The sequence below is a fragment of the Carcharhinus amblyrhynchos genome, chromosome 4 (genome assembly GCF_965287045.1).
Source record: "Carcharhinus amblyrhynchos chromosome 4, sCarAmb.v2.hapA, whole genome shotgun sequence".
NCBI classification, from domain to species: Eukaryota; Metazoa; Chordata; class Chondrichthyes; order Carcharhiniformes; family Carcharhinidae; genus Carcharhinus; species Carcharhinus amblyrhynchos.
The window spans coordinates 33,241,591-33,268,750 of NC_137327.1; the positions used below are offsets into that span (position 1 = coordinate 33,241,591).

Here is a 27,160-nt window from a genome sequence, read left to right on the forward strand (position 1 = left end):
TCCTTGTTGAAGACATTTAAGAGAAAACATTTTTTGGAAGAAGATTTCAAAATGTGTTCTTTGAAAGCGGAGACCAGAAACTCTTGTGTGAAAGATAGAAGGTGGAATTTTATGAGAATGATTCTAAGTGTCCAGCTAGCATGAAAATGGGAGTGTTCCTGATCCATTTTTTGGGCAAGTTTTCATGCCCAATCCTATGGACTTAGACATTGAAAATATAGGCTACACCATTTCTAGCTGCTGCAGGCAGTGGGCTGGGCTCAATTTGCCAGCTAGACTGCAAAGGGAGCTACTGTGCATGCACAGACCTCTGTGTCTGCACATGCACAATTACAATTGTAGAGGGAACTGATGCACGTGTGCAGGTCTCTGATTCTGCACATGCACAATTGCAACAGCAGGGATCTGCTAGACAGAGAGAGAACTGTCAGGCCTCTGATGTTGCAGGCAACCTGAACACAGCCACGCCCTCACAATCGTGGGGCCCATGAAAATGGCTGATTGCAAGACCCCTCCCACAATGCACAGAAATGTAGTCTCTGCCATCCCTCCCATGCAGACCAGTTGTGCCTCTGCCCAATCTGATCTTGGTGCAGAGTGGCAGCTGGGCCAATTCCCCCCGATGCGATTGTGATGCAGAGTGGCAGGGGGCCCCCCCCTCCATCTGCAATTGGGCTGTCCCTTCAAGCCTCATCCCTTCAGGCCCAGCCCCTGTAAATGATGCCTCTTCAGGTCTTACCCCATAGGCTCCCCATATGTCCTGCCCCCATGGGCTTCACCCTGACACTGCCCGGTGGGCATTACCAAGGTGCCAATCTGGCAGTGCCAAAGTATCAGTGTGGCACTGCTAGGCTGGCACTGCCCAAGGGGCAACCCCTTTGCCCTCAGCTATCCCAGGAGACCTCAATGGCCTCCGGTTCCGCCAATGAGGCCAATGTGACTGTTCTCTGTTTGCGGGGGGCAGGTGTTTTCCTTGCTGAGAGAACCGCTCCTGGAGAGGCCATAAAGGAAAGTGAGCCTGGATGATCGAGCACCAGGCTCACTAAACACATGCAAATCAACATTATAATGAATTATTATAATTTATTCAGCCTCTCACCCATTCCGGGCAGGAGGCTCCGCTTGCCAGGAATCTGGTTCTCATAAAATCGCGAGACCCAAGAAAATGGGTACAATCCTGATTTCTCGGCTCTCCCCCATTTTTAAAATCCTGACCAGTATTCCAGTGAGACCAGTTGTCTCACAGTGTGACAAGCATCCGAGAGGAATTAATGATTAACCTGTAGAATTGTTTTGAGTGGCATCTGCCCCTTAATTTCAGAGCGTGAGATGTCTGCACCCAGTTGCCTACTGTTTTACATGGACTGTGTACTTACTGTGAACATTTAAGTATAAGATAGAGTTTGTAACTTGTGTTATCCTTTCAAATCTATATATATCTATAGTTGGGATGAAAAAGTATTGTATTAAAGTTAATCTTTTCTTGTTTAATAAATGCTTTCATTCTTCTGTTAAAAATTCATCTGCAATCTTTCTGGCTCTGTTCAGTAGTTGCCCTCCCCCTTTCTCAATAAAGAATACATAAGAACATAAGAACTAAGAGCACGAGTCAGCCATCTGGGCCCTCGAACCTGCTCCAGCATTCAATAAGATCATGGCTGATTTTTTCATGGACTCAGCTCCACTTACCCACTGCCCACTATAACCCTTAATTCCTTCACTGTTCAGAAATATGTCTATCCTTGCCTTAAAAACGTTCAGTGAGGTAACCTTCACAGCTTCACTGCAGCAAATTCCATAGATTCACAACCAAATTCCACAGATTCACAACATATATAAGTTAAGATCTATGAAGCCAGGGATTTGACTTGTCCAGTAGTATTAGCTGACATTGTAATAGAGTTACAATGATAGATATAGATAAGGAAAGATGGGAAGGGGCATGAGTGGCACATGTTTTGGTGGCATTGACTATCTGATCCAAATAGCCTGTTTCTGTTTCCTATATCCTATATAATGCCAGCATTAGGGAGGTAATTGAAGGAAAAGGGAACAAATAGATTTGAAAACTGACGTGGGTGCAACCTCTTGGGTGGAGAAAGGGGAAGAACCAGAAGTTAAGAGAAATGTTATTTATTACTCTTTCTCTCTATTCTCATGTTGCCTTGTTCCTGACAGGCTCATTGATACCATTCTGATACCTCACTTAAATGGCTCCAAGAGGTAGACAAAATTGGGATCTATGATGCCAGGCCTTAGTTCTCTTTATGCTGCCCTGGGACTTTTCTCCCCATCAGATGGAGTGAAGTGTTTACAGGTGCAAAGAAAGAATAGCCATGTGTTAAGATAAGGAAGATAAATAAAGATTTCTTGGCACATGGAAATGAGGTGGATTGGCAGCAATAATTCCACATGCATGTTTATGTAAGGAAATACTGATACAGGAATAATTCTCTATGTACGTTAGTGTGAGGCAGTATTGATACAACAATAATTCTGAATATATATTTGAGTGAGGCAGCATTAATACAGCAATAATTCTGAACCTATGTCTGAGTGAGACATTATTGATCCAGCAATAATTCTGAATGTATGTCTGAATGAGGCAGAATTGATACAGCAATAATTCTGAATATATATTTGAGTGAGGCAGCATTAATACAGCAATAATTCTGAACGTACGTCTGAGTGAGACATTATTGATCCAGCAATAATTCTGAATGTATGTTTGAGTGAGGCAGCATTGATACAGCAATAATTCCTTATACGGAATGCACAAACATGTTTCCTGGGCATTTAGGACAGGCCATGCAAAAGGCACCTGCCAACATTCAAAAGCATCATCTGGACAAACTGATCAGGAGGACAGTCCTGGCAATTTGAAGTGAAAATGATCAAGTACTGGATCCAGTCTTTGACACCAATTTACTTTTCACTATTGTGCATCTTACTGTAAATTAGTTAATTTAAACAGCTTTATTTCAAAGAGATTTCAGTCTATTTCCAGTGTATTATAATCTCCAAGTGAATTGCTAGTATAAAATTATCAGGCTCCTTCTTCCTCAAGTGGGCAGTATCGTACTTTTCATTAGCTATGTTAATAAAAAAACAACTGCGATTAGTTGACTCTGGTCAATTTGTGCCTGTGATAACTGTTGTGGTAGGAACTACCTTTCAATATTTAAAAGCTTGATGTATATATCTTCTAACATTATTGGACGGATATTCTTTATCTGTTGCTTCAGTGCTAATAGGGCCCTGCTGTTACCTGATTTTTTAATAATCTTGTTAGGCATCAAAATATTGCCAACTAAGGCTAGCGCTTTAATCTGCAACTACGTTGACAACGTATCCTTGAAACTGACACACACAGTCCAGGGTTCCCTAACTGTTTCCAGTGATCTCAAATGCAAAAGAATGGGGTGTATACTGGATGAAGACATGATCAAGATCAAGTTTCTCTTTCGATGCACCGCCAAAACCCCACTTTTCCTTCAACTCTGGTCCCTTGAATAAAAACAGAAAATGCTGGAAAACCCAGCAGGTCTGGCAGCGTACGTGGAGAGTGAAAGAGAGTTAACGGCTGGAACTTTCTCATATGATCTTCTGATCTGCTGATAGCAATCCCCTGCCACAGGTTCCCTGAAGATAGGGGGTGCAGTCAGTGGGAAATCCTCTTAACTGTGGAGGGACTGGAAGCCAATGACAGGCCACCTCCGCCACCGTCAACAGCACCCATCATTTTGAGGTCATGTGACCCTTCTTCAGAGCCCTTGGACCTCCTGTTTGTCATTTGTAGTTCTGACAAAGAAAGGAACAGTCCCATAGCAGGACAGACTTCCAAGCATCCAATTGTTGCGGTTAACCAAAGATGATCAAGTACAAGGGAAAACTGATCGTCTCCACTGTTATCCCAGACTTAAGATCAGTTTAATTGGCAATCCCACCACTAGCAACCATCATGGGGAGGAGGTGGAGTCAAATAGCAAGAAACAAACAACAATGGACTATTATCCAACACATTTGAAACACCTGTCTCAATAAACCAAAAAATAATATCTATCTCCAATGTAGTGACTTATCTTCATTTCATAACAAGGAACTGGACCTCTCAGGTTTTATTAGGGAATGAAATGAGCTGTTTGGTATTAAATCAGATTTCCATGCACTCGCTGTGGAAATGTCAAAACTAGTTAAGATCTGTTAGTCTCTGTAAACCACAGCTTAATGCGAACTTTGACTGAGATAAGCGTATTGATTTAACCCATAAATACAGCTGTCAGGGAGAAATGGCCTTTGTCAAGTCTGATGAAGTAAAGGACATTGTTTTCTCACAAATGCTTTTACAGATCACACTTTTACCTTTACAATGATTTTCATCCCATGGGTACACACAGTTCTGGACTCCATTACAGACCAAAGAATTGTTGATGCACATGTCGCTGTGACAAAAGAATGTGTTGTCCTGGCAGGGAGCTGCGAGACAAAGGTTAGTGTCACCATAAATTATAGAACATGTATTTCAAAAGCTTTTACAAGATGTGATGTAGTACTGTGTATGGCCATTCAACCATGAGCAAGAAAACACAGTAAATGGGCACTTTGTAAAGGTCATGTCTTTGTTAGTTCAGATTTGTCAGTTAGATAAATTGGTCATAGCTTCATTATTCACAATAAAAGCATCAACTGAATCTCCCACACAAAATTAATGAATTCGCTTAATCTTGTTGGATTTATTGACTGTTAACTGACATGAATTCATAACATGTTAACATGGTTCAATCATTGACTTTGGAAACTAAATAAGTGTGGACCAGATTATATTGCTGGTTAATAACATTCTGAAATAAAGCAATGGACCTGAAAGTAAGAGAAGGAATAAAAGTGACCTATTTCTTTGGATGACATCTAACATTTTGTAACTTGTGATCCAATTTTTCATGGGGATTCTTTAGGAATTTTTGTGGATCCACTATGTGGATTTGAAACTCTTAAGGGACAAGTCACAGGATGTGTCACACTATCAATATCCGGAGGTGTTGCTTATTCTGCAAGTGGTGAGTTGAAAGAGCTAAAAATGTGTATACGAGTGACAAGTGGTATCTTCATCTGAGTGCCATCTGCTATGAATAATTTGTGACTGCAGCTCTCCAAAGGTCTGTTTTAAAAATACAAACTATGAACATTACTTTAAAGGATTTTTAGACGTGCTCTTCATATTTAATGGGACATGCATTTTTCCTAATTCAGGAGTGATTCAGATAAGTGAGTTGAAAAAAGAGGAGGCGTTGTGGGGAAATAAATCAATTAATAAGCAGACAAGCATAACTTGCATCAACACATACAAATTATTAAGACTGGCAGAATTCCTACTGATACGCACTGAGTGGATAATTTTATCTTGACTTCAAATACTAGCTGTAGTCCATTTCCCAGTGGACTCCAAGTCAATTCATAGATACCATCCTGAAATCACTACAAGTTCAGCTATCTTTATTCCAAAAGAAAATCACACCAGAAAACACATACTTGTGTACATATTTTCAAAGGGCAGCACAACGGCACAGTGGTGAGCACTGCTGCCTCAGAGCACCAGGGACCCAGGTTCAAATCTGGCTTTGGGTGACTGTCTGTATAGAGTTTGCACATTCTCCTCGTGTCTACATGTGTTTCCTCCAGGTGCTCCGGTTTCCTCCCACAGTCTAAAGATGTGCAGATTGGCTATGATAAATTGTCCCTTGGTGTCCAAAGATGGATAGGTTAGATGGATTAGTCATGGTAAATGTGCAGGGTTGTAAGGGTAGGAAAGGAGGAGGAGTGGCCTGGGTAAGATGTTCTTTTGGAGAGTTGCTGCAGATTGGGCCCCTTCTCACAGTTCTGTGAAGTGTTGTGCAGAAGCTATTAAAATGAACTAACTTCTAAAATTTAAAATGAGATTCCTAGTTGCAACTCATCCATTATCACAAACTACCTAAGATTATTTTCTGCTGCTGTCTGATGGGGATAGGGCCCAGATGGGATTGTGGTTGGTGGGTCGAATGGCCTCCTTTGCACTGTAAGGATTCAATGATTCTATGAAGTATGGTAAGAAGTCTCACAACACCAGGTTAAAATCCAACAGGCTTATTTGGTAGCAAACACCACTAGCTTTTGGAGTGCTGCTCCTTCGTCAGGTGAGTGGGGATCAGAACTCCCCACTTCTTACTGTGTTTACCCCAGTCCAACACCAGCATCCCCACATCATGTCTATGAAGTATGCCAGAGGAATGGTATTGTTTTCTAGTACTGCCCTAATTTACTTCCTGATGGCAAATTAATCTGTCTGTTTGGACACATGTTTCTACTCATGAGGGGATGTACAGCTATGTTGCTTCCAAACCTCCGGCAACCCATCCAGTAATATTATAATCTTACACAGCATAATTTCCAAGCCTACATTTTTGACTATGGGCAATAAAGTTCTGTGGCTGCGTTACAATAGTGTTTCAACCTTTAACAAATACTGTCCTCTGAAGTAATCTATTACAAAATAAAATACACTAGCAACAAATTAAACGTTATTGGTGAATAAAATGTTTATAAGCTTTGGTTACTTACGATCCACAAATGAAGTAAATAGCATTCGGAATCTGCTGAGCCTGCTGCCCTCATCAGCCCACATACGAACCACTCCAACTCCAGTTTGTAGCATTACATCGTTAGCTACTGTGCTACAAAACTTTGCCTTTAGGTTTTCAATAGCACTGCTCCCATCATACACAGCAACAAAGTTCCTCTTGCATTCATTGGAATGATCCATTTGATAGTCGAGAAAGCGTAAATAAATCTATCAAAGAAAAATACATTGAGGTACAGTGACAGTATGGCACACATACATTTGTTTATTCTTTACAGGAAAAGGCTATCGCTGCATTCCTTTTAATTTAAAGAGAAAGAAGATCAAGAAAGTGCATTTTTTGTGTTTAAAACCATCAGAATTGAATCTCCCAGAGGGTGGCAGTTTTTATTTCTTGATCATTATCAATCTTTTTGCTCTAATTTTTTAGTTGTTTTCTCTTATTTTATTTTTAAATGGTAGGAGGAGAAGTTAATATTTCTCAAATTGAGGATGTTGAGGCTGGAGGTGGACAACTCTTTCAACAAAGTGTCAGTTACTGCACATCCCATGAGTAATAAAGCTCCCTCCATTTTTATGTACCCCAGCAATTTACCAATTTTCCAAAACAACCACCCTTTATTCCCTTTAGATGGCCCATTATGCTGAAACTTTTGCAGTTATCACACTGAAACATTTAGGAACATTAGAACAGGAGTAGGCCATTCAGCCCCTTGGGCCTGCTATGCCATTCAATTAAATCATGATTGATCACCTACCTCAGCACCGCATTCCCATACTATCTCCATATCTCCTGCAGTAATTACTCTCCCGAAATATATTGATTTTTGATTTGAACATGGTCAATGATTGAGCGTCCAAAGCCCTCTAGGTTAGAAAAAGATTCACCCCCTCTGAGTGAAGATATTCCTCCTCCTCAGTCTTAAATGAACTATCCTTCATCCTGAAATTATGTCCTCTGGTTTTAAACTTACCAACCAGGGAGAAAACCTTACCTACAACTACCCTGTTGTGCCATGTGAAAATGTAACAAGTTTCAATGAGGTCACCTGTCATTCTTTGGGAATACAGACCTAGTCTCCCATTTATAAAGATAATCAAAAATTACAGTGTTTAACCTGAACTGAAGGATTGACCTTGATTAGAACAATAAGTCTACCTTCAGATGGTGGACTTAGATTGATCAATCTATATACCATTTACCGGATAAACACAGTGAACATTTTCACATTGCCCATTATACACAGCCATTAACTACAGTACTGACTGGATAAAGTGCTTCAGTACACTGATGTTAGATGAAACTCCTTCCCAGATGTGGCAACAGGAGCATTTTTATAAGGCTGTTAGAAGAAAGCTATTCAACATGGTTCATTTTCTATAGTTTCTCAGTGTTAAGCTAGATGCATTCAATTAATACCATTACATATTCTGTATGTGTCTGAAGCCACATTGTAAGCATAATGCTCTGTGACAAACCTCTGCCTTGATGTCAATACAGGTGACTAGTTAATCCTTGTCAGTTCAAATGTACATTTTTTGACAAGAATTGTAGAATGATTGACCAAAAAATGATCCACATCGATAATTGTAAATGGTGAACAACCTACACAGCAATATTTCAATATGGTCCATTACAAAGGCAGTTTGAATGCAAATCTCAAAAGATAAAAGAATGGTGCTCTGCCATACTGAAGTCTCCAGCTTTTGATAGAACATTTGTTAGAAAATCACTGAATCATTGTTCCCAAGATCCATAATTACTTGTAACAAAAACTGTATGCGATTGGCTTTGATTTCAAGCACCTTGTTTTAATAAGACTGCACTATTGTAGAGAGCACCAGATATATTTTTCTGTAAAACATTACCAATGGGTGGAACAAAACACAACAAAGCTGTGTTGAAAACAAATTTATCTCTGTTCCAATTCTGTAGTTCACAAAGTGCAGGGATGCAGTATCACAATTACTTTTTTTCAGTACTAATTGGGGAATATTACATAAAGAGCCACTCTCTTTGAGTCTTACCTGATGTTAATCTGCATAATAATGATTCCATTAACCAGTATTGACTCAGTGGTATTGTTAAATGTTCAATACCAGGGTTGAATAAAATTTTTTGTGGTCTTAAGATCACAGTTGCACTGGGTAGCAAATTGAATTTTATTTATCACATATTACTGTACTAGCATGCATAGTATAAAATAGTTTAAAATAGAGCATGACCCAATAGTAATTGAAAGTGCTTCTGAATGCTTCGTTCAAAGTATAAATGTTATTGATATGAATTATTTTATACAGCAGGATATGATCGACATATTTGAAGGACATTTTGAAAGGCAATTTGGCAAACAAGTCATGAAAAGAAAATAAATTGAACATCATTTTTAATCACTTATGTATAAAGTGGTTAAATGTCAAGTGGCAGTTTACTTGTAGATTTCAATCTCACTGCCTTCAGCAGCAATTCGTATTAATCAGAATTCAAAGAAAACAAACGGCATTTGGCAGAGAAGAAGAATTGGCATCTTTAAACCCACTGCACATTGACATCACAGGTGTTTGGTTGCTAATGGAAATAACTCAAGTGACAATTTTTCTCTCTCAATCATTATTCGCAATGTTAGTTATATCCCACCAACCTTAATACTATTTTTTGTATGGCTTTAAGGCTGTAATATATTGTTACTGTTATTAACATTCTTAAAGTTAATCTAACATTAGACAGCCAATTACATTGCAGCTGGTACAATTTAAAGAAAAAATAATTTTATAGGACATGGGCATCACTGGCTGGGCCATCATTAATTGTCCTTCCCTAGTTGACTTTCGGAAGGTGGTGGTGAGCTGCCTTCTTGAACCATGGCAATTTTTGAGGTGTAGGCAGATCCACAGTTCTGTCAGGGAGGGAATGGCAGGATTTTGACCCAGTGGCAATATATTTCTAAGTCAGAATGGTGAGTGAGTTGGAGAAGAAATACAGGTAGTGGCATTCCCATGCACCTACTGCTCTTGTTGATGATGTTCCCAGGTATCTGCTGCTCTTGTTCTTCTAGATGGTAGTGGTCATGGGTTTGCAAGAACCTTGGTGAGTTCTTGCAGTGCATGATTTAGATGGTATACATGGCTGCCACTGTTCGTCAGTGGCTAAGGGATTGAATGTTTGTGGAAGCAGTAGCAATCAAGTGGGCTGCTTTGTCTTGGATGGTGACGGGCTTCTTGAGTGTTGTTGGAGCTGTATTTATCCAGGCAAATGGAGAGTATTCCATCAAGCTTCTGGCTTGTGCCTTGTAAATGGTGGACAGGTTTTGGGAACTCAGGATGTGAGTTACTTTCCGCAGGATTCCTAGCCTTTGACATATTCTGGTAGCAACATTATTTATATGGCTAGTCCAGTTCAGTTCCTGGTCAATGGTAACCGGAAGGATGTTGATACTGGGGGATTCAATGATGATAATCCTATTGAATGACAAGTGTAATGGCTGGATCCTCTCTTGTTGGAGATGATCATTGTCTGGCACTTGTGTGCATGAATGTTACTTGCCACTTGTCAGCCCAAGCCTGGATTGTGTCCAGGTCTTGCTGCATTTGGACATGAACTGCTTCAGTACCTAAGGAATCATGAATGGTGCTGAATGTTGTGCAATCATCAGCAAACATCCCCACTTCCGATGATGATCAGATATGATGAAAGGGAGGTTGTTGATAAAGCAGCTGAAGATAGTTGGATCTAAGACACTACCCTGAGGAACTTCTGCAATGATGTCCTGGGTTAAAATAGTAAAATGTATAGCTATATCTGCATCTGTGAAATAAAATAATTCATTCGCATGGTTTCATTAAATATGTTCATTAACTGGAATGTTCACAAATACTTTTAATATTATACTATAAGAAAAAACAAGTACAAAGTAATAAAAGTTAATTAAAATTAATTCAAAATGCACAACATCAGACATGCATTGATCATGAGAATACTTCAGAAATACCACACAACTACATTATTACACTGGTAATATGGTTGTTTGGTGGCCGTTTCAGGTTTTTGAAAATTATCAACCAAATAGCAAATTAAATTGCAACTGTTAAAAATAATGTTTGCCATCAATATGTTCATGTTGCTACAAATGTGAGACTTTATAAGATAGTTATGTTTTAAACTGTCACCTTTAATTCAAGGTGAAATGGAGTAATTTGGAGAGTGAGATAGGACTTGATACAGGATTGACCCACAAATAAGCCCATGTAATCTGTTTGCCATGGGATCTGGGGCCTAGGTCAAATCCTATTAGAAGTAAGGTGCAAACTTTAACATTTAGACACAAAGCAAGAAGCAGCTGGCTTTCTGCTGCCCAGACACAACTATTCTCAGGGCAGTCAGACTGAAAAGTTTGGGGAAGGAGATCCACAATAGGTGCTGCCATACCAGGCAGAAGAGAAAGACTACTTTTGGATTATGTACCAAGTTGAGGGCTGTTGAGGGCAGAACCCATGTTTGACAAAACAAGGACTATGAAGAGATAAAGATCATGGAATCACAAGAGGGTATCTTGCAATTGGAAGCCTATTTGATTATGCCTAAATAGTTGAGTGAAGCAGTCTTTGTTTAAAAGGGCACTGGAAGATCATCCTGGTGAAGCTAAGGAAAGAGATCCTATTTGAGCTGAGAGAAGTTTTGAACTCTAGGCACAAAGTTACATCTTCGCATACAGTACATCATAATATATAAACAAGGTGAGGGATTTTTGATTCTGCCAATACGTTACTAGGGAATAACATTTTCTCTAGTTTAGCGTATTAGTTGTCTGCTAAATAATGTTTAGTCTATGTTGATTTTAATGTGTTTGTTGCAGCAAAAGTCTTAAACATGGAATCTTGCTGTGTGAGTTAGTTATTTAGAAATTCATGGCTGGGATTTTCTGGTCATTCACGCACCTCCACCACTGCAAGTGAGGATGGAGAATTTAGCGCTCAGCCAAATCTTTGTTCACTGCAGCAGGACCAGAGAATCCCACTGGCATGACTGGCCAAAAAATTATGGCCCTTATCTATTGCTAGTGCATGGTATCATTCTCAATGGGGACCACAATTAAAAATGTAACTGTTATGGAGAATTGTAAATATTCCCTTACATTCGTCTATTTCTATTTTTAATAAATTTATTGGCCAGAGAAAGTTTATTGAAGTTTTTCTTTTGCATGGATTGTTGGCACAGTTTGAGATTATTGCCAAAAAAGATTGATGAAGGGAAAGTAAAGGTGTCCTAGCTATTGATTTTCAATCCTTTGAGATTTGAATTTATTGTGGTTCTCAGCTAAAGTGGAGAAATCAACAACAATTTAAGTTCAATCTGTACCTTGCATCCACAATCCAGGATGACGACCAGTAAATGTTCTTCAGGAAGCCACTTACTGAACAATGTTCTTTTTTGCCTATCCACTCTTCATTTCTCTGTGCCACTGTTCTGAAACTGCCAAGTGTTTCAGTTTGAACGCAATGCTACAAATGAACTATCGTACAAAGCTCGAGATAGGAACCTCAATTAAAGCTTCTCTCTGTGCACTGTCTTCTAAGAACATAAGAACATAAGAAGTAGGAGAAGGAGTAGGCCATCTAGCCCCTTGAGCCTGCCCCACCATTCAATAAGATCATGGCTGATCTGAAGTGGATCAGTTCCACTTACCCACCTGCTCCCCATAACCCATAATTCCCTTATCAATCAGAAATCTATCTTCCCGTGAGTTAAACATATTCAACGAGGTAGCCTCCACCACTTCAATGGGCAGAGAATCCCAGAGATTCACTACCCTCTGAGAGAAGAAGTTCCTCCTCAACTCTGTTCTAAACTGACACCCCCCCTCCTATTTTGAGGCTGTGCCCTCTAGTTCTGGTTTCCTTTCTGAGTGGAAAGAATCTCTCTACCTCTACCCTATCTAGCCCTTTCATTACCTTGTAAGGCTCTATAAGATCCCCCCTCAGCTTTCTAAACTCCAACGAGTACAGGCCCAATCTACTCAATCTCTCCCCATAATCTAACCCCCTCACCTCCGGTATCAGCCTTCTCTGAACTCCCTCAAAGGCCAATATATCCTTTCACTAATAAAGGGACCAAAACTGCACACAGTACTCCAGCTGCGGCCTCACCAGTGCCCTGTACAGTTGCAGCAAGACCTCCCTACTTTTATATTCTATCCCCCTCGCTATAAAGGCCAACATTCCATTGGCCTTCTTGATCACCTGCTGCACCTGCAGACTGGGTTTTTGTGCTTCGTGCACAAGGACCCCCAGGTCCCTCTGCACCGTAGCATGCTGCAGCTTTTCGCCATTTAAATAATAGTCCCTCCTTCTACTGTTTCTTCCAAAGTGGATCACCTCACATCTACAAGGTACAAACACATACCTTAGCTCTTGGCGGGGCTCTTATTGTCCAAATGCAATCAATAGCTTCTCCAGGCTTGATTTTCTCTTCTTGTTCAACTTGTCGGGAGTGAATGATCCCATCAGGCCCTGATAGCTCAAACTGGCAATCTAGATAGGCAAAATATTAATATTACTGGAAAATAAACAAGAAAATATTAACATTTTAACCTAAAATAGCATCGAAAATCTACCTTGAACATATAGGGAGGGAATTTAACCAAAATGTCTCTATGTGTCAGGCTCAGACCAAAAACTGGTGTGAAGTTCTCCAGCTCTACTGCTCAGTTTTCTTTCTAGATTCTGAACCTCTTAGTCAAAGATAATGAGTGGACATGGGTTATCCATCACTCTGCTGAGGCACAGCCTCATAGGTCCAACAAGACCCATTTCACTGGGAATGGGGACGCCATTTTTAAAGAATGCCCTGATTAGAAAAAAAGTCACACATGGTCACACATACAGTCACCATTCCCACCCCCCCCCGACACAATCATTGCCAGCTTTCCCATTCCCCCCACACAAGGACTCCCAGCATTCCCAACTCCCACACAAACATCGCTGGAATTCGTATTCGCCCTGCACACTCACCACCAGAATTCCCATTCCCCCTGCGCAATCATTGCCAGCATTCCCATTCCCACTCCCACACAATCATTGCCAGCATTCTTATTCCCATTTCCCCTGCACAATCATTGCCAGCATTCCCATTTCCACTTGTGCAATCTTCCCCAGCATTCCCATTCCCACCCATGCAATCTTCCCCAGCATTCCCATTCCCACCCATGCAATCTCCCCCAGCATTCCCATTCCCATTCCCCCTGCACAATCATCGCCAGCATCCCATTTGCAATCCCAACATCCATATAATCGTTGCTGGCATTTCCATTTCCCCTTCAGTGCCCGTTCTCCCCGTCCCACCACACATAAATGAACTCTCCCCATGAAGCTGCCACTATGGTCCACCCTGGCACTGCTCCCTGGTACAGGTTGGAATTTCTGGTTGGCACTGCCATGGGCAGTAGGCAACTATGTCCCTCTCCTCCCAGGGGCTATACTTAATTTTGTGCCCCCAAAGGGATCCCCTGGATTGTTTCTCATTCGGCCAAACCTGTTGTGAACTCATTGGTGAGGCATGAATGTTTAGTGTGGGGGATCATGGGAGGCCCATTGGTAATATTTAAATTCATTAAAATGTATTTAAACGGGGTTCCCGCCCTTTGTGGGTGTAAACCTCGTGACATTGTCAGCAAGGGGCAGACAAAACCAGGAGACACAATCTCTCCAGGAAGAATTGCGTTTCCCTGATTCTCTCCAGGTTTTTCACCCGTGCTGGCAATTGCACACACAGAGAGTGCAGTTTCAAAACGCCCGCCCCCCCCAGAATATTAATCATACCTGGAATGGGGTTCAAGATTCCACCAAGGTAGATAAAATCAGGATCTATAAAAGTAAAAAATTGTGATGGTATTTTCAATGTAAATGGCATGTTAAACCATGTAGCATTTGATAAATGGATCTAAAAAGCTTGTCTTTTGAAAGAACCTGGTACAAAGGAAAGTTGTCATGGTTACTGGAGGCTAACCATCACATTGCCAGGACACTGCTGCAGAAGTTTCTCAGCAAAATAACGTTCAGGAGCATTTGGCCAGATCCAGGCTTGTCTGACAAGCGTCAAGTAAGAATTATGCCATGTAGTTATCATGTAATAGCCATCTCCTACAAGGGAAAATCAGCTTCAACAGCCCAAAATGGAGTCCTCGATCATTAACATCTTAAGGGTCAACTTTGCCCGGAGGATTAGCTGGACCAGTCATATTAACTCTATATCAATAACAGCAGATAGAGGCTGGGTAATGGGGACAGTGTGTGTAAAAGGCATTGAAGTGTCCAATCAGTCATGATCATATTGAATGGGGGAGCAGGTTCAATGGGCTAAATAGCCTATTCCAGCTCCTATGCTCCTAAACTCTGACAAATGGTCCATCTCATGATTCCTCAAAGACTTATCTCCACTTATAAGATTAAAGTCAGCAATTCCCACTTTTCTGGATAGGCGCTACAGCAAGCATCTTGACAACATGCAGTACAGAGAACCAACCATCATGAATCAGTGCCAATACTCTGCCTTCAATATTCATCTGCCTGCACTGCAGTTATCGTATGCCCGACTTACAAGGCCCACTGCGCCAATTCACAAAGACTCCTTCAAAAGCATTACCTTCCCCATGGACCTGAAAGGTCTCCTTCATGGATATGGTGGACTGCAGTACAAGTGTCATAAGAACGTTATTGACTTACTTCCCATAAATCATACAGCATCCTGGTTTGAGCATATAGCCCCATTCCTTCACGGTCATTGGTCAAAAGACTGAAATTTCTTAAAACCATTATGGGGGCATTATCATCACATGACAGTTCTCTACTACTGCTATTGGAACAAGAATGGATGTGCAATAAATGCATCTAATTTTCTTTTCAAATGAAGCACGATTGAAGCTTTCAAACCGTTTGGTTTCCTTAAATAAAATACTGGATGAATTTGAACAAAACGTTCAACTTTGGTAGGAGCCTAAGTGGACAGTGACAGATTAGCCCTTTAGAGAACTGTAATAAGGTGGGGTGAAAAATGTACGGCCTAATTGCTAGTTCTTGTATTAAGCCCTTATAACTGTTAATCGTATACTCATTGAAAAATTGTAAGGTTCCTTTAAATAATAATAAATTAGTTACCTGGTACAAAAGAGTATTTTGCCCGAAATCCAAAGCCTTCTAACTCCTCATCTGAAGTAAACTTTATCCATAAGAATCTTCCAGATGATTTAATGAGCGATGGACTATTTTGGCCACAAAAGCGGTTTATCACACGGGAGAATCCAAATGGTCCATCTCTGACTTCCAAATGATCAAATCTACAATCCCATGAAGGTTCAATGCTGTAAGGTTCGTCAAAAGTGAGTTCAATTCGCTGGCGGGGGGCAGCTGCAAATACAGCAAAATGGTAACAAGTACTATTCCTGCAGGTCAAGGCGTACATTCAGGTTCAAGGTGTATTCAGTTACCAAAGAAATGTTCTCATTGGGCAGGATTTTATGGCCTCGCTCGTCCCGAAACCGTAAAATCTCACCCAAGGTCAGCGGACCTTTCCACGGTCCACCCCTTGCCCACTCCGATTCCTTTGGCAGGTGGGCCGGTAAAATTCTGGCCATATCTCTGAGAACATTTCAAGTAGGCTGGTTATAGCTGCGCTGCATTATTACAGGCTCCTAGCTGAGTAATTTTAACATATTATAAAACATCATCATTCCAGCAACTGCTGTAGATGATCCCTAATAATAAGCATGGACAGATCTTTGTTGAGGATTGACATGGGCTCCAACTAGCACCATAGAGTTAGATGTGAATGAATAAGTCACATTACCTTCCAGTATGTAGATACATTCTCTATTAGGGGGGTAGACATTCGGGTAATTTGGTGAAGCAAAATATCCACCATTGTCATTCCGAACCCAAACTCCACATTGCTTTCCTGATTTGTGATGTGGTATGGCATTCTGTAACTCTGTAAAATGAAATAATTCTGCTTATTGAGATTCATGTTATACACTGATAGAACGTTGATATATATGGCTGGTAGGTATGTGCCTAGAACAGGTCTGGTGCTAAACAGGCTATAATTTTTAATAGAGATCATGATGATTACCTCTCCCCTAGCTATAAAGTAGGTCAACTCTATACTCTGCTCAAGAACAATCATTGTTTGGAGTGTGTATGTGCAAGAAAAGGTAAGAAGACCAAGCACGTATCAGAAAAGAACTTACTCAATGTGAGTTGTGAACAGAGGGTAGCTGCCTAATGTTAAAATATTGATGTGGTTTAGACTTGAATGGCTAGAAGCAGATTTCAGACAGATTCAATTGGAAGTGCATAATTTTCACCCAGTTTTCTGAGGATTGCTTATTGACATTGCGTGTAAAGGGAGATTACTAGCTGTAGAAGAGACAAACTGCATGTAAGTGAAAGTTAAGATGAAAACAATTCAACTAGAGGATTACCATTGGCTGAAAAGGTTCCAGAAAGCCTTTGGGAAAGCTTATCAACTCTCTTGTCAAGGTTGAAGGGGCACGGGAATAAGAAAATTACAAGGAAAAGTGATGCAAAAAAAAAAGCCAAGGTGCATTTACGAGTAGGCGGGCAAGGGACAGAAAATCCCTTTGTGCTATTCAACAGCACTTACCCCAAATCCCCCCCACCAATCACCTCTGAAATATGTCTGTGAGGAGATGGAGCTAACTTTCAGACTGCAGCTTACCATTATTGTCACTGGATATGCCATCTCTATGTGCATGGACGGCATAGTTCTGCAGTTGATTCTCTGATGACCTGGACCCTGTGAAGATAAGTCACCATTGGTCATTGCCAGTTAGATATGCCAGGGTTTCATCTATATTTGGTAGTACCTTAATGGATACAGCCAATTAGGTTATGTTGAACGTGGTATACCTTTTCCCATTCAGCCTCGCTTAAGGCATAGGATACTATGGATGGGCTGCTTCTGGTGAAGTATCCTTTATTTTGGTTAGTCGGGCATTCACATATCATACTGGTACCAATGCAATCAGAATTATAACACAGCACAGAAGGAGATCTTACAGCCTGGCTTACCTGTGCTGAAACTTTGAATGAATTTTTAAAATTAATCCCATGCCCCAGCTCTTTCCCAGAGTCCTGCAAACTTTTCAACTTCATCCAATTCCCTCTTGAGAGTTATTATTGAATCTGCTTCCACCACTCAACTGAGTCCGGTGAGTCCGGAGGAAAGGGAGCATGAGTAATATAGGGAGATAAAACAACTAATGTGTCATTAGCACAATGGAAGAAGCTAACTAATGATAGCTGTTGAACTTCTTTGTCCTGATTAGGAACAAGCCTTGTTTATGTCTAGTAAGTTTAAATAATAGTCTTGTCAATGGAGGCATGGCAAGGAACCTCAGCTAAGTCAAGTGCACATCGTGTATTATGTGGGAACTCCAGGTTACTTTTCGAGTCACCACTAACCACACATGGGGGAAGTATTGTCACCCCACAGTTTCAAAGTGTGCAGGCAGAGAGTGAATGAGTGGCTTTCAGAGAAACAGGGAGGGCCAAGCACATAGTTCAGGAACCCTGTGAGTACATCTTGCCCTTTGATTAGTATTCTACTCCTAATACTGGTGAAACAATTATTCCTCCAGGGAGTGCAGCCACAGTCAAATACTTTGCACCATGGGTGGCACAGCTGTAGGGTGGGAGATTGGGGATGATGGAGGAGAAAGTTTAGAAAACCAATTTATATGTCATATGGATCCAATACTTTGGGGATCAGATAGGCGGTTCCTTGTTTACAGACATGATTCAAGGATTCTATGTTGCCTCCTTGGTACCGCGGTCATGGATGAGACTGAGTGGCTGAAGAATGTTCTGAGGGTGAAGGAGAACTGTCAGAGATTGTGGTGCATTTTGGTCCCAATGAGGTAGGTAGAGAAGAAGGGATGAGGTCATGACGGATGAGGTGGATTTTAGGGATTTGGAAGTAAATTAATAAGCAGAATCTCAAAAGTAGTAATCACTGGTTTATTCCCAGTGCCATGCACGAGTGAGTATAGAACAAGAAGGGTGGGTGCAGATGAATGTTTAGTTGGAGTGATGGTATATGAGGGAGGGCTTTCAATTTCTGGGACATTGGGACCTGAACAAGCCAGGCAGATTGCACCCAAATAGAGTCAAGACCAGCATCATGGTGGGAAAGTTTGCTGGTGCTATTGGGAGGGGTTTAAATTAACTGAGTAGGGACATAAAAAAGTAAGCATAGGTTTAAGAGGTAGAGAAACAAAGCTGGAAATAGAAGGCAGAAAATTAATAAGCAAGCATAGAAAATAGAGGAAACAAAAGACTAGAAAATAAACAAAGCACTTTGTGAGTTGCTTAATCACCCAGGGGAAACCATAAGGCAAAATATCCCAATTTACCGAATGACCCCCGAATAAAGAAATGACCAACAAGGTTTCACTTTTTCTAACATTTGCTTTAACACAAATCAGAACCAAAGTAAATTAAACATGACTTAGCAGGCAAATGATACTTCAAAAGAAGAAGTAAACTTTATGTTTAACAGTTGTTACAACAAAAACATGTCTAGCACAAGCACCAACACCCATATCACTCCCAACAGAAGTGTGGCATTATGTAGCTACACAATTGCACAACATGCTGCTCTTTATTCATGCAGGGTGGGTTATGAATCTTATCCAATAACAACTTGTGCCTTTGAGTTTCTTGGGCCTGATTATTATCAGGAAAGCATGCTTTGACAAACCCTCTCACTCTTGGGTCATGACTGTTGTGATCGTGTAGCTTTTCAGAGTTCCGCTTCAACTGATTAACCAGTGACACCACAGTTCATAGTTAGCCACTTTGGGAGAATACCTAGCTTTTTAAAATTTCTGACCTTTTCACAGAGCTTTCCAGGTTTTATACCATTTCAGCCAGGTCACACAATCCCTTCCAAGAGTTCCTCTATCCTTTTTTGTCAAACTGAAAAAACTGACCTCTTCCTGAGAGAGACTTGTTACTTTTCCACCAAATAATTTGGTGTCTTTCTTTTTCTGTCTAGATCTGCTTTCTCTTTGTGTTTCCACTGTGTTGTGATATTCAGCCTCCCCTCCTGCCTCCATCCTCTTTACAACAGTAATTTCTTTGTCCATCTTCTCTCTATGCCTGGCCACACAGCCTTTTGTATCTCAATTTCCTTCCCATTACTACAACTTCCAGATCAAGGGTTACCAAGTCGTATGAAAATTATAATTGATCCCTTTACCATTGATGCAAACTCTTCCATGTCCTTCTGAAATGTTCTTTAAAAATAATTATAGATTCCACAAACATTTTAAACAGATTACTAATTTTCCCTACTATACTGCTTTTGGGGTCAAAGGTTGTTACGCAGTACATGGTAGTGTATACTTGAAGGAATTTAATGCGTAAGGCAGTTGAGCTGAGGCCAGAGGAAAGTACTTAAAAATATATCTTAACTCTGACTGAAACATGGCTTAGTAAGGGGCAGGAATGGCAGACCACATTCTGAGTTATAGGGTTTTCAGATCTAGCCAGTTCTGATGCAGAATTACCAAAAACCCACCCCCTATTTTCCTTTTGGAGTTCGTGGATGATTTATTTTAAGGCACAGTCCTTTTAAATTTATTGCATAGCATGTGCCTAGCAACTTAAATGGGGCAACTTGTGTGGCCTGCACTGAGTGTATCCATTTGCTGCACTGTCACAGAGCTAACAGGGAACATTGATTGCTGACCTGAAATGTTACTCTTCTTCCACACTTGCCACAGGCTTGCTGAATACATTCACCATTTTCTGCTTTTGGTTCAGATTTGCAAACCACATTTCTCTCGTATACATGAAGGGGGAGCTCAGGTTTTAATTTTTCAGAATGAAACTAGGCAGGTGAAAAGGTTATCCAGCAGGACATCATTTAGATGACTGTTCCAGACATGGGAGGGATGTGGGATACTTTCTCCTTTTTCCCACCATTCGACTCACTGTAACAAGATACATGTATTTTTCAGAAGTAGTATTTTACTCCCTTTGTTAGATTTCAAAATTTAAGACACTGAGCAGGATTCTCCAGCCATTCATACCAACGGCATTCTCCCGTCCCACTGCAGTGAATGGAGATTTTGCTGCCCGCCAAATTTTCCATCCTCTCTCCCAGTGAACGGCTGGAAAATTCCAGCCATCGAGTGTGAGGTGACCATTGAATTGGCATTTCTGTATATGACGAGAAAAAAGTAATGGTTAATTCCAGTGGTGATCTACTGAATTCTGATGTTTCTTCGATGGAAGTTCCTCCGAGAAGACATTTAAATTTTAATTTCCAAAGGCATGTCCAGCCATATGTTAGTCCCTATCTGTACAGGGACCACAAAGTAAATCACCTGACCTTCTGCCAGAGAGTGTGGAGAATTTGCTGGATAACCTTTCCCCTATTTTCTAAATGTCTAGCACGACTTCTGCACTTTTGCAAAGTGTGCATCTTTATGTAAAGCCAAGGACCACATATGTCCTTCAAAAAGCCTTTTCAACTCATCCTGTCATTCTCAAAGATTTGCTTTTGCACATTCCCAGATCACTATATTCCTATTAATCCCTTTAAAATTGTATAATCTAATTCACATTGCCTCACCTTACTCTTCCTACAAAAACGAATCATTTCTCCTTTCTCTGTTAAATTTCATCCGTTGTGTCTCTGCCAATTTTGTCAAGATATCTACTTCCTCCTGAAGTCTGTTACTAAACGCTAAATAAGTCTCTGAATTTATGAGCAGACTTTTATGGCCCCTCTGACTGGTGGGATTATCCTATCCGGCCAAAGTCGGTGGAGTTTTGACTGGCCCACCTTATTTTACAGCCCCAGCTTCCGTGCACAGCCCTTATGGCAGAGCCATAAAATTCCCCCCAATGACTCCCAAAGCACACCCATGTCTCAGGATATCAGAAGATTGTGGCCAGAACCTCCACAATTACCATCCTTACTTCCCTCAGCAATCTGGCATACATTCCTTCTGGATTGCATGACTTTCTACCACAATGCTGCCAGTTTTGTAAGCACCCACTCGTTATTTGTTTCTAGCTGATCCAATTTCTCTATCTGCTTTCCTTTTTGGAATAGGAGCTCCGGAGGCATGAACTGTCTGCCAAAGTAAGGCATAGTCACTTCTGTCCACCTGCAAGCATGAGTAAGTGATGGCAGTAGGGTGCAGAGGATCCCTCATGCAACCCGACCTTCCTGACATTCCCCTGTTGATCCTCTTTTTATTGCAAACTCTTTGGATACAGGATTTTCACTGGAAAGCCATCGATAACAGTAGGTGCAAAAATTTAGAACAATTATCACAGTGGTTCATGAGAATCTAAGGGCAGCAGTTAAGAAATAGCTAAATATATTGGCTGTACATGTCTTTACATAGTAACCTTGTAAACCTATTTCACATGAGCATCACTACAAATTGGTGTCTCGCGCACTTCCATATCGTAAAATGGTGTGTCTTGTTTCCAGGCTCCAAGGTTATTATCTAAATGAAGCTTTGTGACAGAGATAAAATGCAGGGAAGACAAAAAAAAGGATATATATTAGCTGTAATGGAATTCTGCACAATCCTCTGATCAGGTCTTCTCAATTTATTCCTATAAATTGGGTGGAACCTATCAGAAAAAATCCAAACTCTCATTGCAAAATATCAGGAATGTTTAAAACTGCTGTTCAAGAATTAAAATCTCTGCATCAAAAGTGGCACGTCTTAAAATGAAACCTAGATGATGTTTGGAAGGAGTTTATGCAAAGATAGATGCATATCTGTCTACAAGCTTCTGGCTACAAGTTTCAGACCTAATGGTTGATAAGACATTTTAGCGTATGTCGCGTGTTTCTGTGGAATATGGTGAGTGATCAAAGTACAGAACATTTTAAAGAATTAAAATTTAAATGTAGTAACAAAATTAATACATTTATAAATGTGTTCAGAACAGCGAAACAACTCAGTATTCATCACTGTACAACAGTTGCCAAACTCCAAAGATGTGCAGGTTAGATTGATTGGCCATGCTAAATTGTCCCTAGTGTCAGGGGGATTAGTAGAGTCAACATGTGGGGTTATAGGAATAGGGCTTGGGTGGGATTGTGGGCAGTACAGGCTCGATGGGCCAAATGGCTTCTGTACTGTAGGGATTCTATGGATTTTAACTTGCAATTTTGGTGAATCAATTTGATTTGATTTATTATTAATCACATGTATTAGTATACTGTGAAAAGTATTGTTTCTCGCCCACAATACAGACAAAGTATACCATACATAGAGAAGGAAAGGAAGGGGTGCAAAATGGAATGTTACAGGCACAGCTAGAGTGTAGAGAAAGATCAACTTGATATGAGATAGGTCATAGTAGCTGACTTGTAATACAAATTGCATTTGAAATTTGGACAGAGACCAACAAGAGCACCAATGTTCAATCTTAAGATGTAAATGCGTTAAGAACAGCAAAACAGCTCAGTATTGATCAGATTGCCCACAGAGTTTGGCAAACGGGGATTGTTAAGATGTTTTTAATTATACAATCATGGAATGTGGGTGCTACAGGCAAGACAGGCATTTATTGACTGTAAAATTAGGCAAATTAAAATCGAGATTGACTAGAAATGAATCAACCAACCACCTACTGTGCAAGAGAAACATACCAACAACCATGTTCAAAGACTATAATAAGCAATAAACTATTGCCAAGATGCCCATCATTTCCCAATTTGTGAGGCTAGGTTAGCCAGCACCAGTACATATTTTGAAGACTTCTCTGCAATGTCCGCCACTTGCATAGGTGTATAAGTGCAATTTAAAATAATGATGCCAACTCTACAACAAAGATGCAGGAAAAATAAAACTACAAACTGTGTAAGTAGAGCAACACTGTAAGTTGCTGTAAGCTGTAACTGTAAGTTGCAACACTGAAGACTCTGGAAACATCTACTTTAAGTGTGACAATGCCAGCCAATACAAATGTAGATTTAAAATTTCAGCTATTGTACAACTACTTGACATCTACTCCCGAACAAAAATATTGCATTTGCCATGAGGAATTCAGATTATCTTTATCTCCAGGGCAATAAGGCTAAGCCAAAACTGCATGATAGATGTGTGATAGATTGAAAATGCAAATACAAACTAACCTGCGCTAGGGAAGCAATTATACCCAATTTTGAACTCCATATTGAAAAAATTTATACCACTACCTACAATTCTATGATTACTGCAGAGTGCATAAATATGCCAAGAATTAAAATTACTGAAACCTTTGGTAGCTGCCACATCATGTCAATATGTAAAAACTTCACAAAAACCACTGACTCAAGAAGTTACAAATATATGCAGTGATGCCTTGTAAACACTGAGCTGTCTCCAGGAAATAGAAAGCTGTGTAAAAATTGGCAGTGAAATTATCCATACAAATTTGCTACAGAGCTGAAACAGAGGATAGTTGATTAACATATTTGAACTATAGAACATAAGAACATAAGAAAATAAGAGCAGGAGTAGGCCATCTAGCCCCTCGAGCCTGCCCCGCCATTCAATAAGATCATGGCTGATCTGTCGTGGCTCAGTTCCACATTCCCGCCCTCTCCCCATAACCCTTAATCTCCTTGCTTATCAAAAACCCATCAACCCGCGTCTTAAAAATATTGAGCGAGGCAGCCTCCACCACTTCAACGGGCAGAGAATTCCAGAGATTCACCACCCTTTGAGTGAAGAAGTTCCTCCTCAACTCCGTTCTAAACCGCCCCCCCTTTATCTTGAGGCTGTGCCCTCTAGTCCTACTGTCCTTTCTGAGCGGGAAGAGCCTCTCCACCTCTATCTTATCCATCCCATTCAACATCTTATACGTCTCAATGAGATAGTTGCTTGCTCCCATTAGTAAACCCACAGGTTAGATACCAAATATAGTGACAAATTGTTAAGACAAAAAATCTGACAATTTACCATTAAACTGAATCAATTATGTAGTCTTAAATCCTCGTTGAATAGATTGCGACAGAATTCACAAATCCTGAATTTCTCTTTGCCCACCTTGCCAGATGGGTCCTGGCAAAGTGGACAAAGGACGAAGTGAATCAATGATTTTCTGTTTGATAAATTTCAGAGGCATTGCATGATGTTTAACGTTGTATCATTCCAGAATGTGTATGCATGAAAGTTTCTAGGAGTAGAATTAACTACAGTTGTCATTTTGAATTTGTAGAATCACAGAATAGTGACAATACAGGAGGAGGCTATTCAGTCCATCACATATCTGCAAGAACAACTCAGCTTGTACAACTTCCCTACCTTTTCCCCATGATCTCTTCAGACAATTCTCTTGTGAAAACCAAGATTGAATCTGCTTCCACTACACTGTCAGGCAGTGAATTTTAACTCCTGACTACTCGCTGTGTAAAATATGTAATTTTTTAATCTGGTCTTTGGTCCTTTTGCCACTTGCCTTAAATCAGTATTCCCTGATTCATGATCCTTCTGCATCATTCATAACAGTTTCTCCATCTCTACTCTGTTCGGAGTTTCATGATTTTGAATATCTCTATCAAATCTCCTCTCAACCTCTTCTCCAAGGAGAACAGCCCCAGCTTCACCAATTTATTCATGCAACTGAATTTCCTTATCTCTGGAACAATTCTCATAAATATTTTCTGCAACCTCCTAATGCCTTTACACCTTCCTGAAAGTGCAGTATCCAGAATTGGATGCAATACTCCAGTTGATATCATGTTTTAAAATGGTTTATCAGCTGTTCCTTGTTTTTGTTCTCTATAGGTGGGATTTTATGGCCTCATTCATTCTGAAACTGTAAAATCTCGCCCAAGGTCAACGGACCATGGTCCGACTCTCCACCCGTTCCGATTCCCGTGGCAGGTGGGACGGTAAAATTCTGACCTATGCCTCTATTTATAAAGCCTAAGATCTCACATGCTTTTTTAACTTGCTTTCTCAAGCTACTCAGCCACTTACAATGATTTATGTACATATACCCCAGTCCCTCTTCTCCTGCAGCCCCTTTAGAATTCCATTCTTTATGTTATGTTTCCTTTACTCGTTCTTCCTGCCAAAATATATCACTTCACATTTATTTGCATTAGACTTCATCTGCCACATATCTGTCCATTACACCAGCCTCTCTATACTCTCTTGACATTGATCACTATCCTCCTCACAATTCACAATACTTTCAAGTTTTGCGTCAGTTGCACATTTTGAAGTTATGCCCAGAGCACCTTAGTCCAGGACATTAATATAGAACAAGAAAAGCAGTTATCCTAACATCGAGCCCTTGTAGAACACCACCATATACCTTACTCCAATCTAAAAACCAACTGTTTGCCATCACTCTGTCATTCCTGTCAGTCAGCTAACTTCATATCCATATGACTGTCACTTATATTGCATGGGATTCAATTTTGCTGACAAGCCTGTTGTGTGGCACTTTATCAAATGCCTTTTGGATGCCCATATATACCAGATCGACTGCATTACCCTCATTAACCCTCCCTGGTACCTCATCAAAAATTGAAATAAAGTTAGTTTATCACCATTTGCTCTACATGTTGGTTTTCCTTAAAAAATATGCATTTGCCCAAATGATTGTTAATTTTGTCCTAAATTATTGTTTCTCAAAGCTTTCCCACCACAGAGGTTAAACTGACTGGCCTGTTATTGCTGGGCCTATCCTTGGACTCTTTTTTTGATCAAGGGTATAACATTTGCAGTTCTCCAGTCTTCTGGCACCACCTCTGTCTAAGGAGGATTAGAAGATTAGGATTATTGCCTTGGCATTTTCCATCTTCACTTTCTTCAGTATTATCAGATGCATACTATCTGGTCCTGGTAACTTATCAAATTTTAGTACTTTAGTCTCCCGATTAACTCCTCCCGAGCAGTTTTAAAGCCCTGCAAGAGTCTCAAATATGTGCTCTTTTGTCACGACTTTGGCAGTTTTTTTTCTTTTCTAAAGACTGACACAAAGTTGTCATTTAGTATTTCAGTCATGTCCTCTTCCTCTGTGATAAGTTTCCTTTTAGTCCCTAATCAGTCCCACTCCTCCTTTTGCTTACATGCCTATAGAAGATGTTTGGATTCCCTTTTATGTTAGCTGCCAGTGTCTTCTCATACTCTCTCTTTGCAGTTCATATTTATTTTTTCATTTTCCCTCTGAACTTTCTATGCTCAGCCTAGTTCTCACTTGTATTATCAACTTGAGCTTGGTCAATCACACCTATTTTCTGCTTTCTCTCTAACTCTTCCATCGTCTAGGGAACTCTGATTTTGTTTGTCCTATTCTTCCCCCTCTTAGGAATGAACTTCAACTGTACACAAATTATCTACTCCTTAAAGGCAACCCATTGATCCACTATAGTTTTTGCTGCCAATCTTTGATTTCAATTTACTTTGGCAGGTCCATTCTCATTCCACTGAAATTTGGCCACCCTCAATTAATTATTTTTACTCTGGATTACTGGTTTTACTAACCGTAATCTTA

The 27,160-nt window shown here is 40.3% G+C and overlaps 1 protein-coding gene across 2 annotated transcripts in view; it reads right to left on the reverse strand.

Moving 5' to 3' along the window:
* neto2a (neuropilin (NRP) and tolloid (TLL)-like 2a) overlaps positions 1-27,160 on the reverse strand; it is a 48,379-nt gene that overhangs the window by 12,133 nt on the left and 9,086 nt on the right. The window contains exons 3-9 of one of the 2 annotated variants that reach the window (XM_080188104.1): positions 17,346-17,423; positions 16,455-16,595; positions 15,767-16,015; positions 14,432-14,476; positions 13,017-13,144; positions 6,598-6,826; positions 4,363-4,476 (exon numbers count right to left, since the gene is read on the reverse strand). In XM_080188104.1, the coding sequence (XP_080044230.1) occupies positions 4,363-4,476; positions 6,598-6,826; positions 13,017-13,144; positions 14,432-14,476; positions 15,767-16,015; positions 16,455-16,595; positions 17,346-17,423 (984 nt within the window). The remainder of the gene's footprint in view (positions 1-4,362; positions 4,477-6,597; positions 6,827-13,016; positions 13,145-14,431; positions 14,477-15,766; positions 16,016-16,454; positions 16,596-17,345; positions 17,424-27,160) is intronic. The other variant, XM_080188105.1, reaches the window with a different exon arrangement.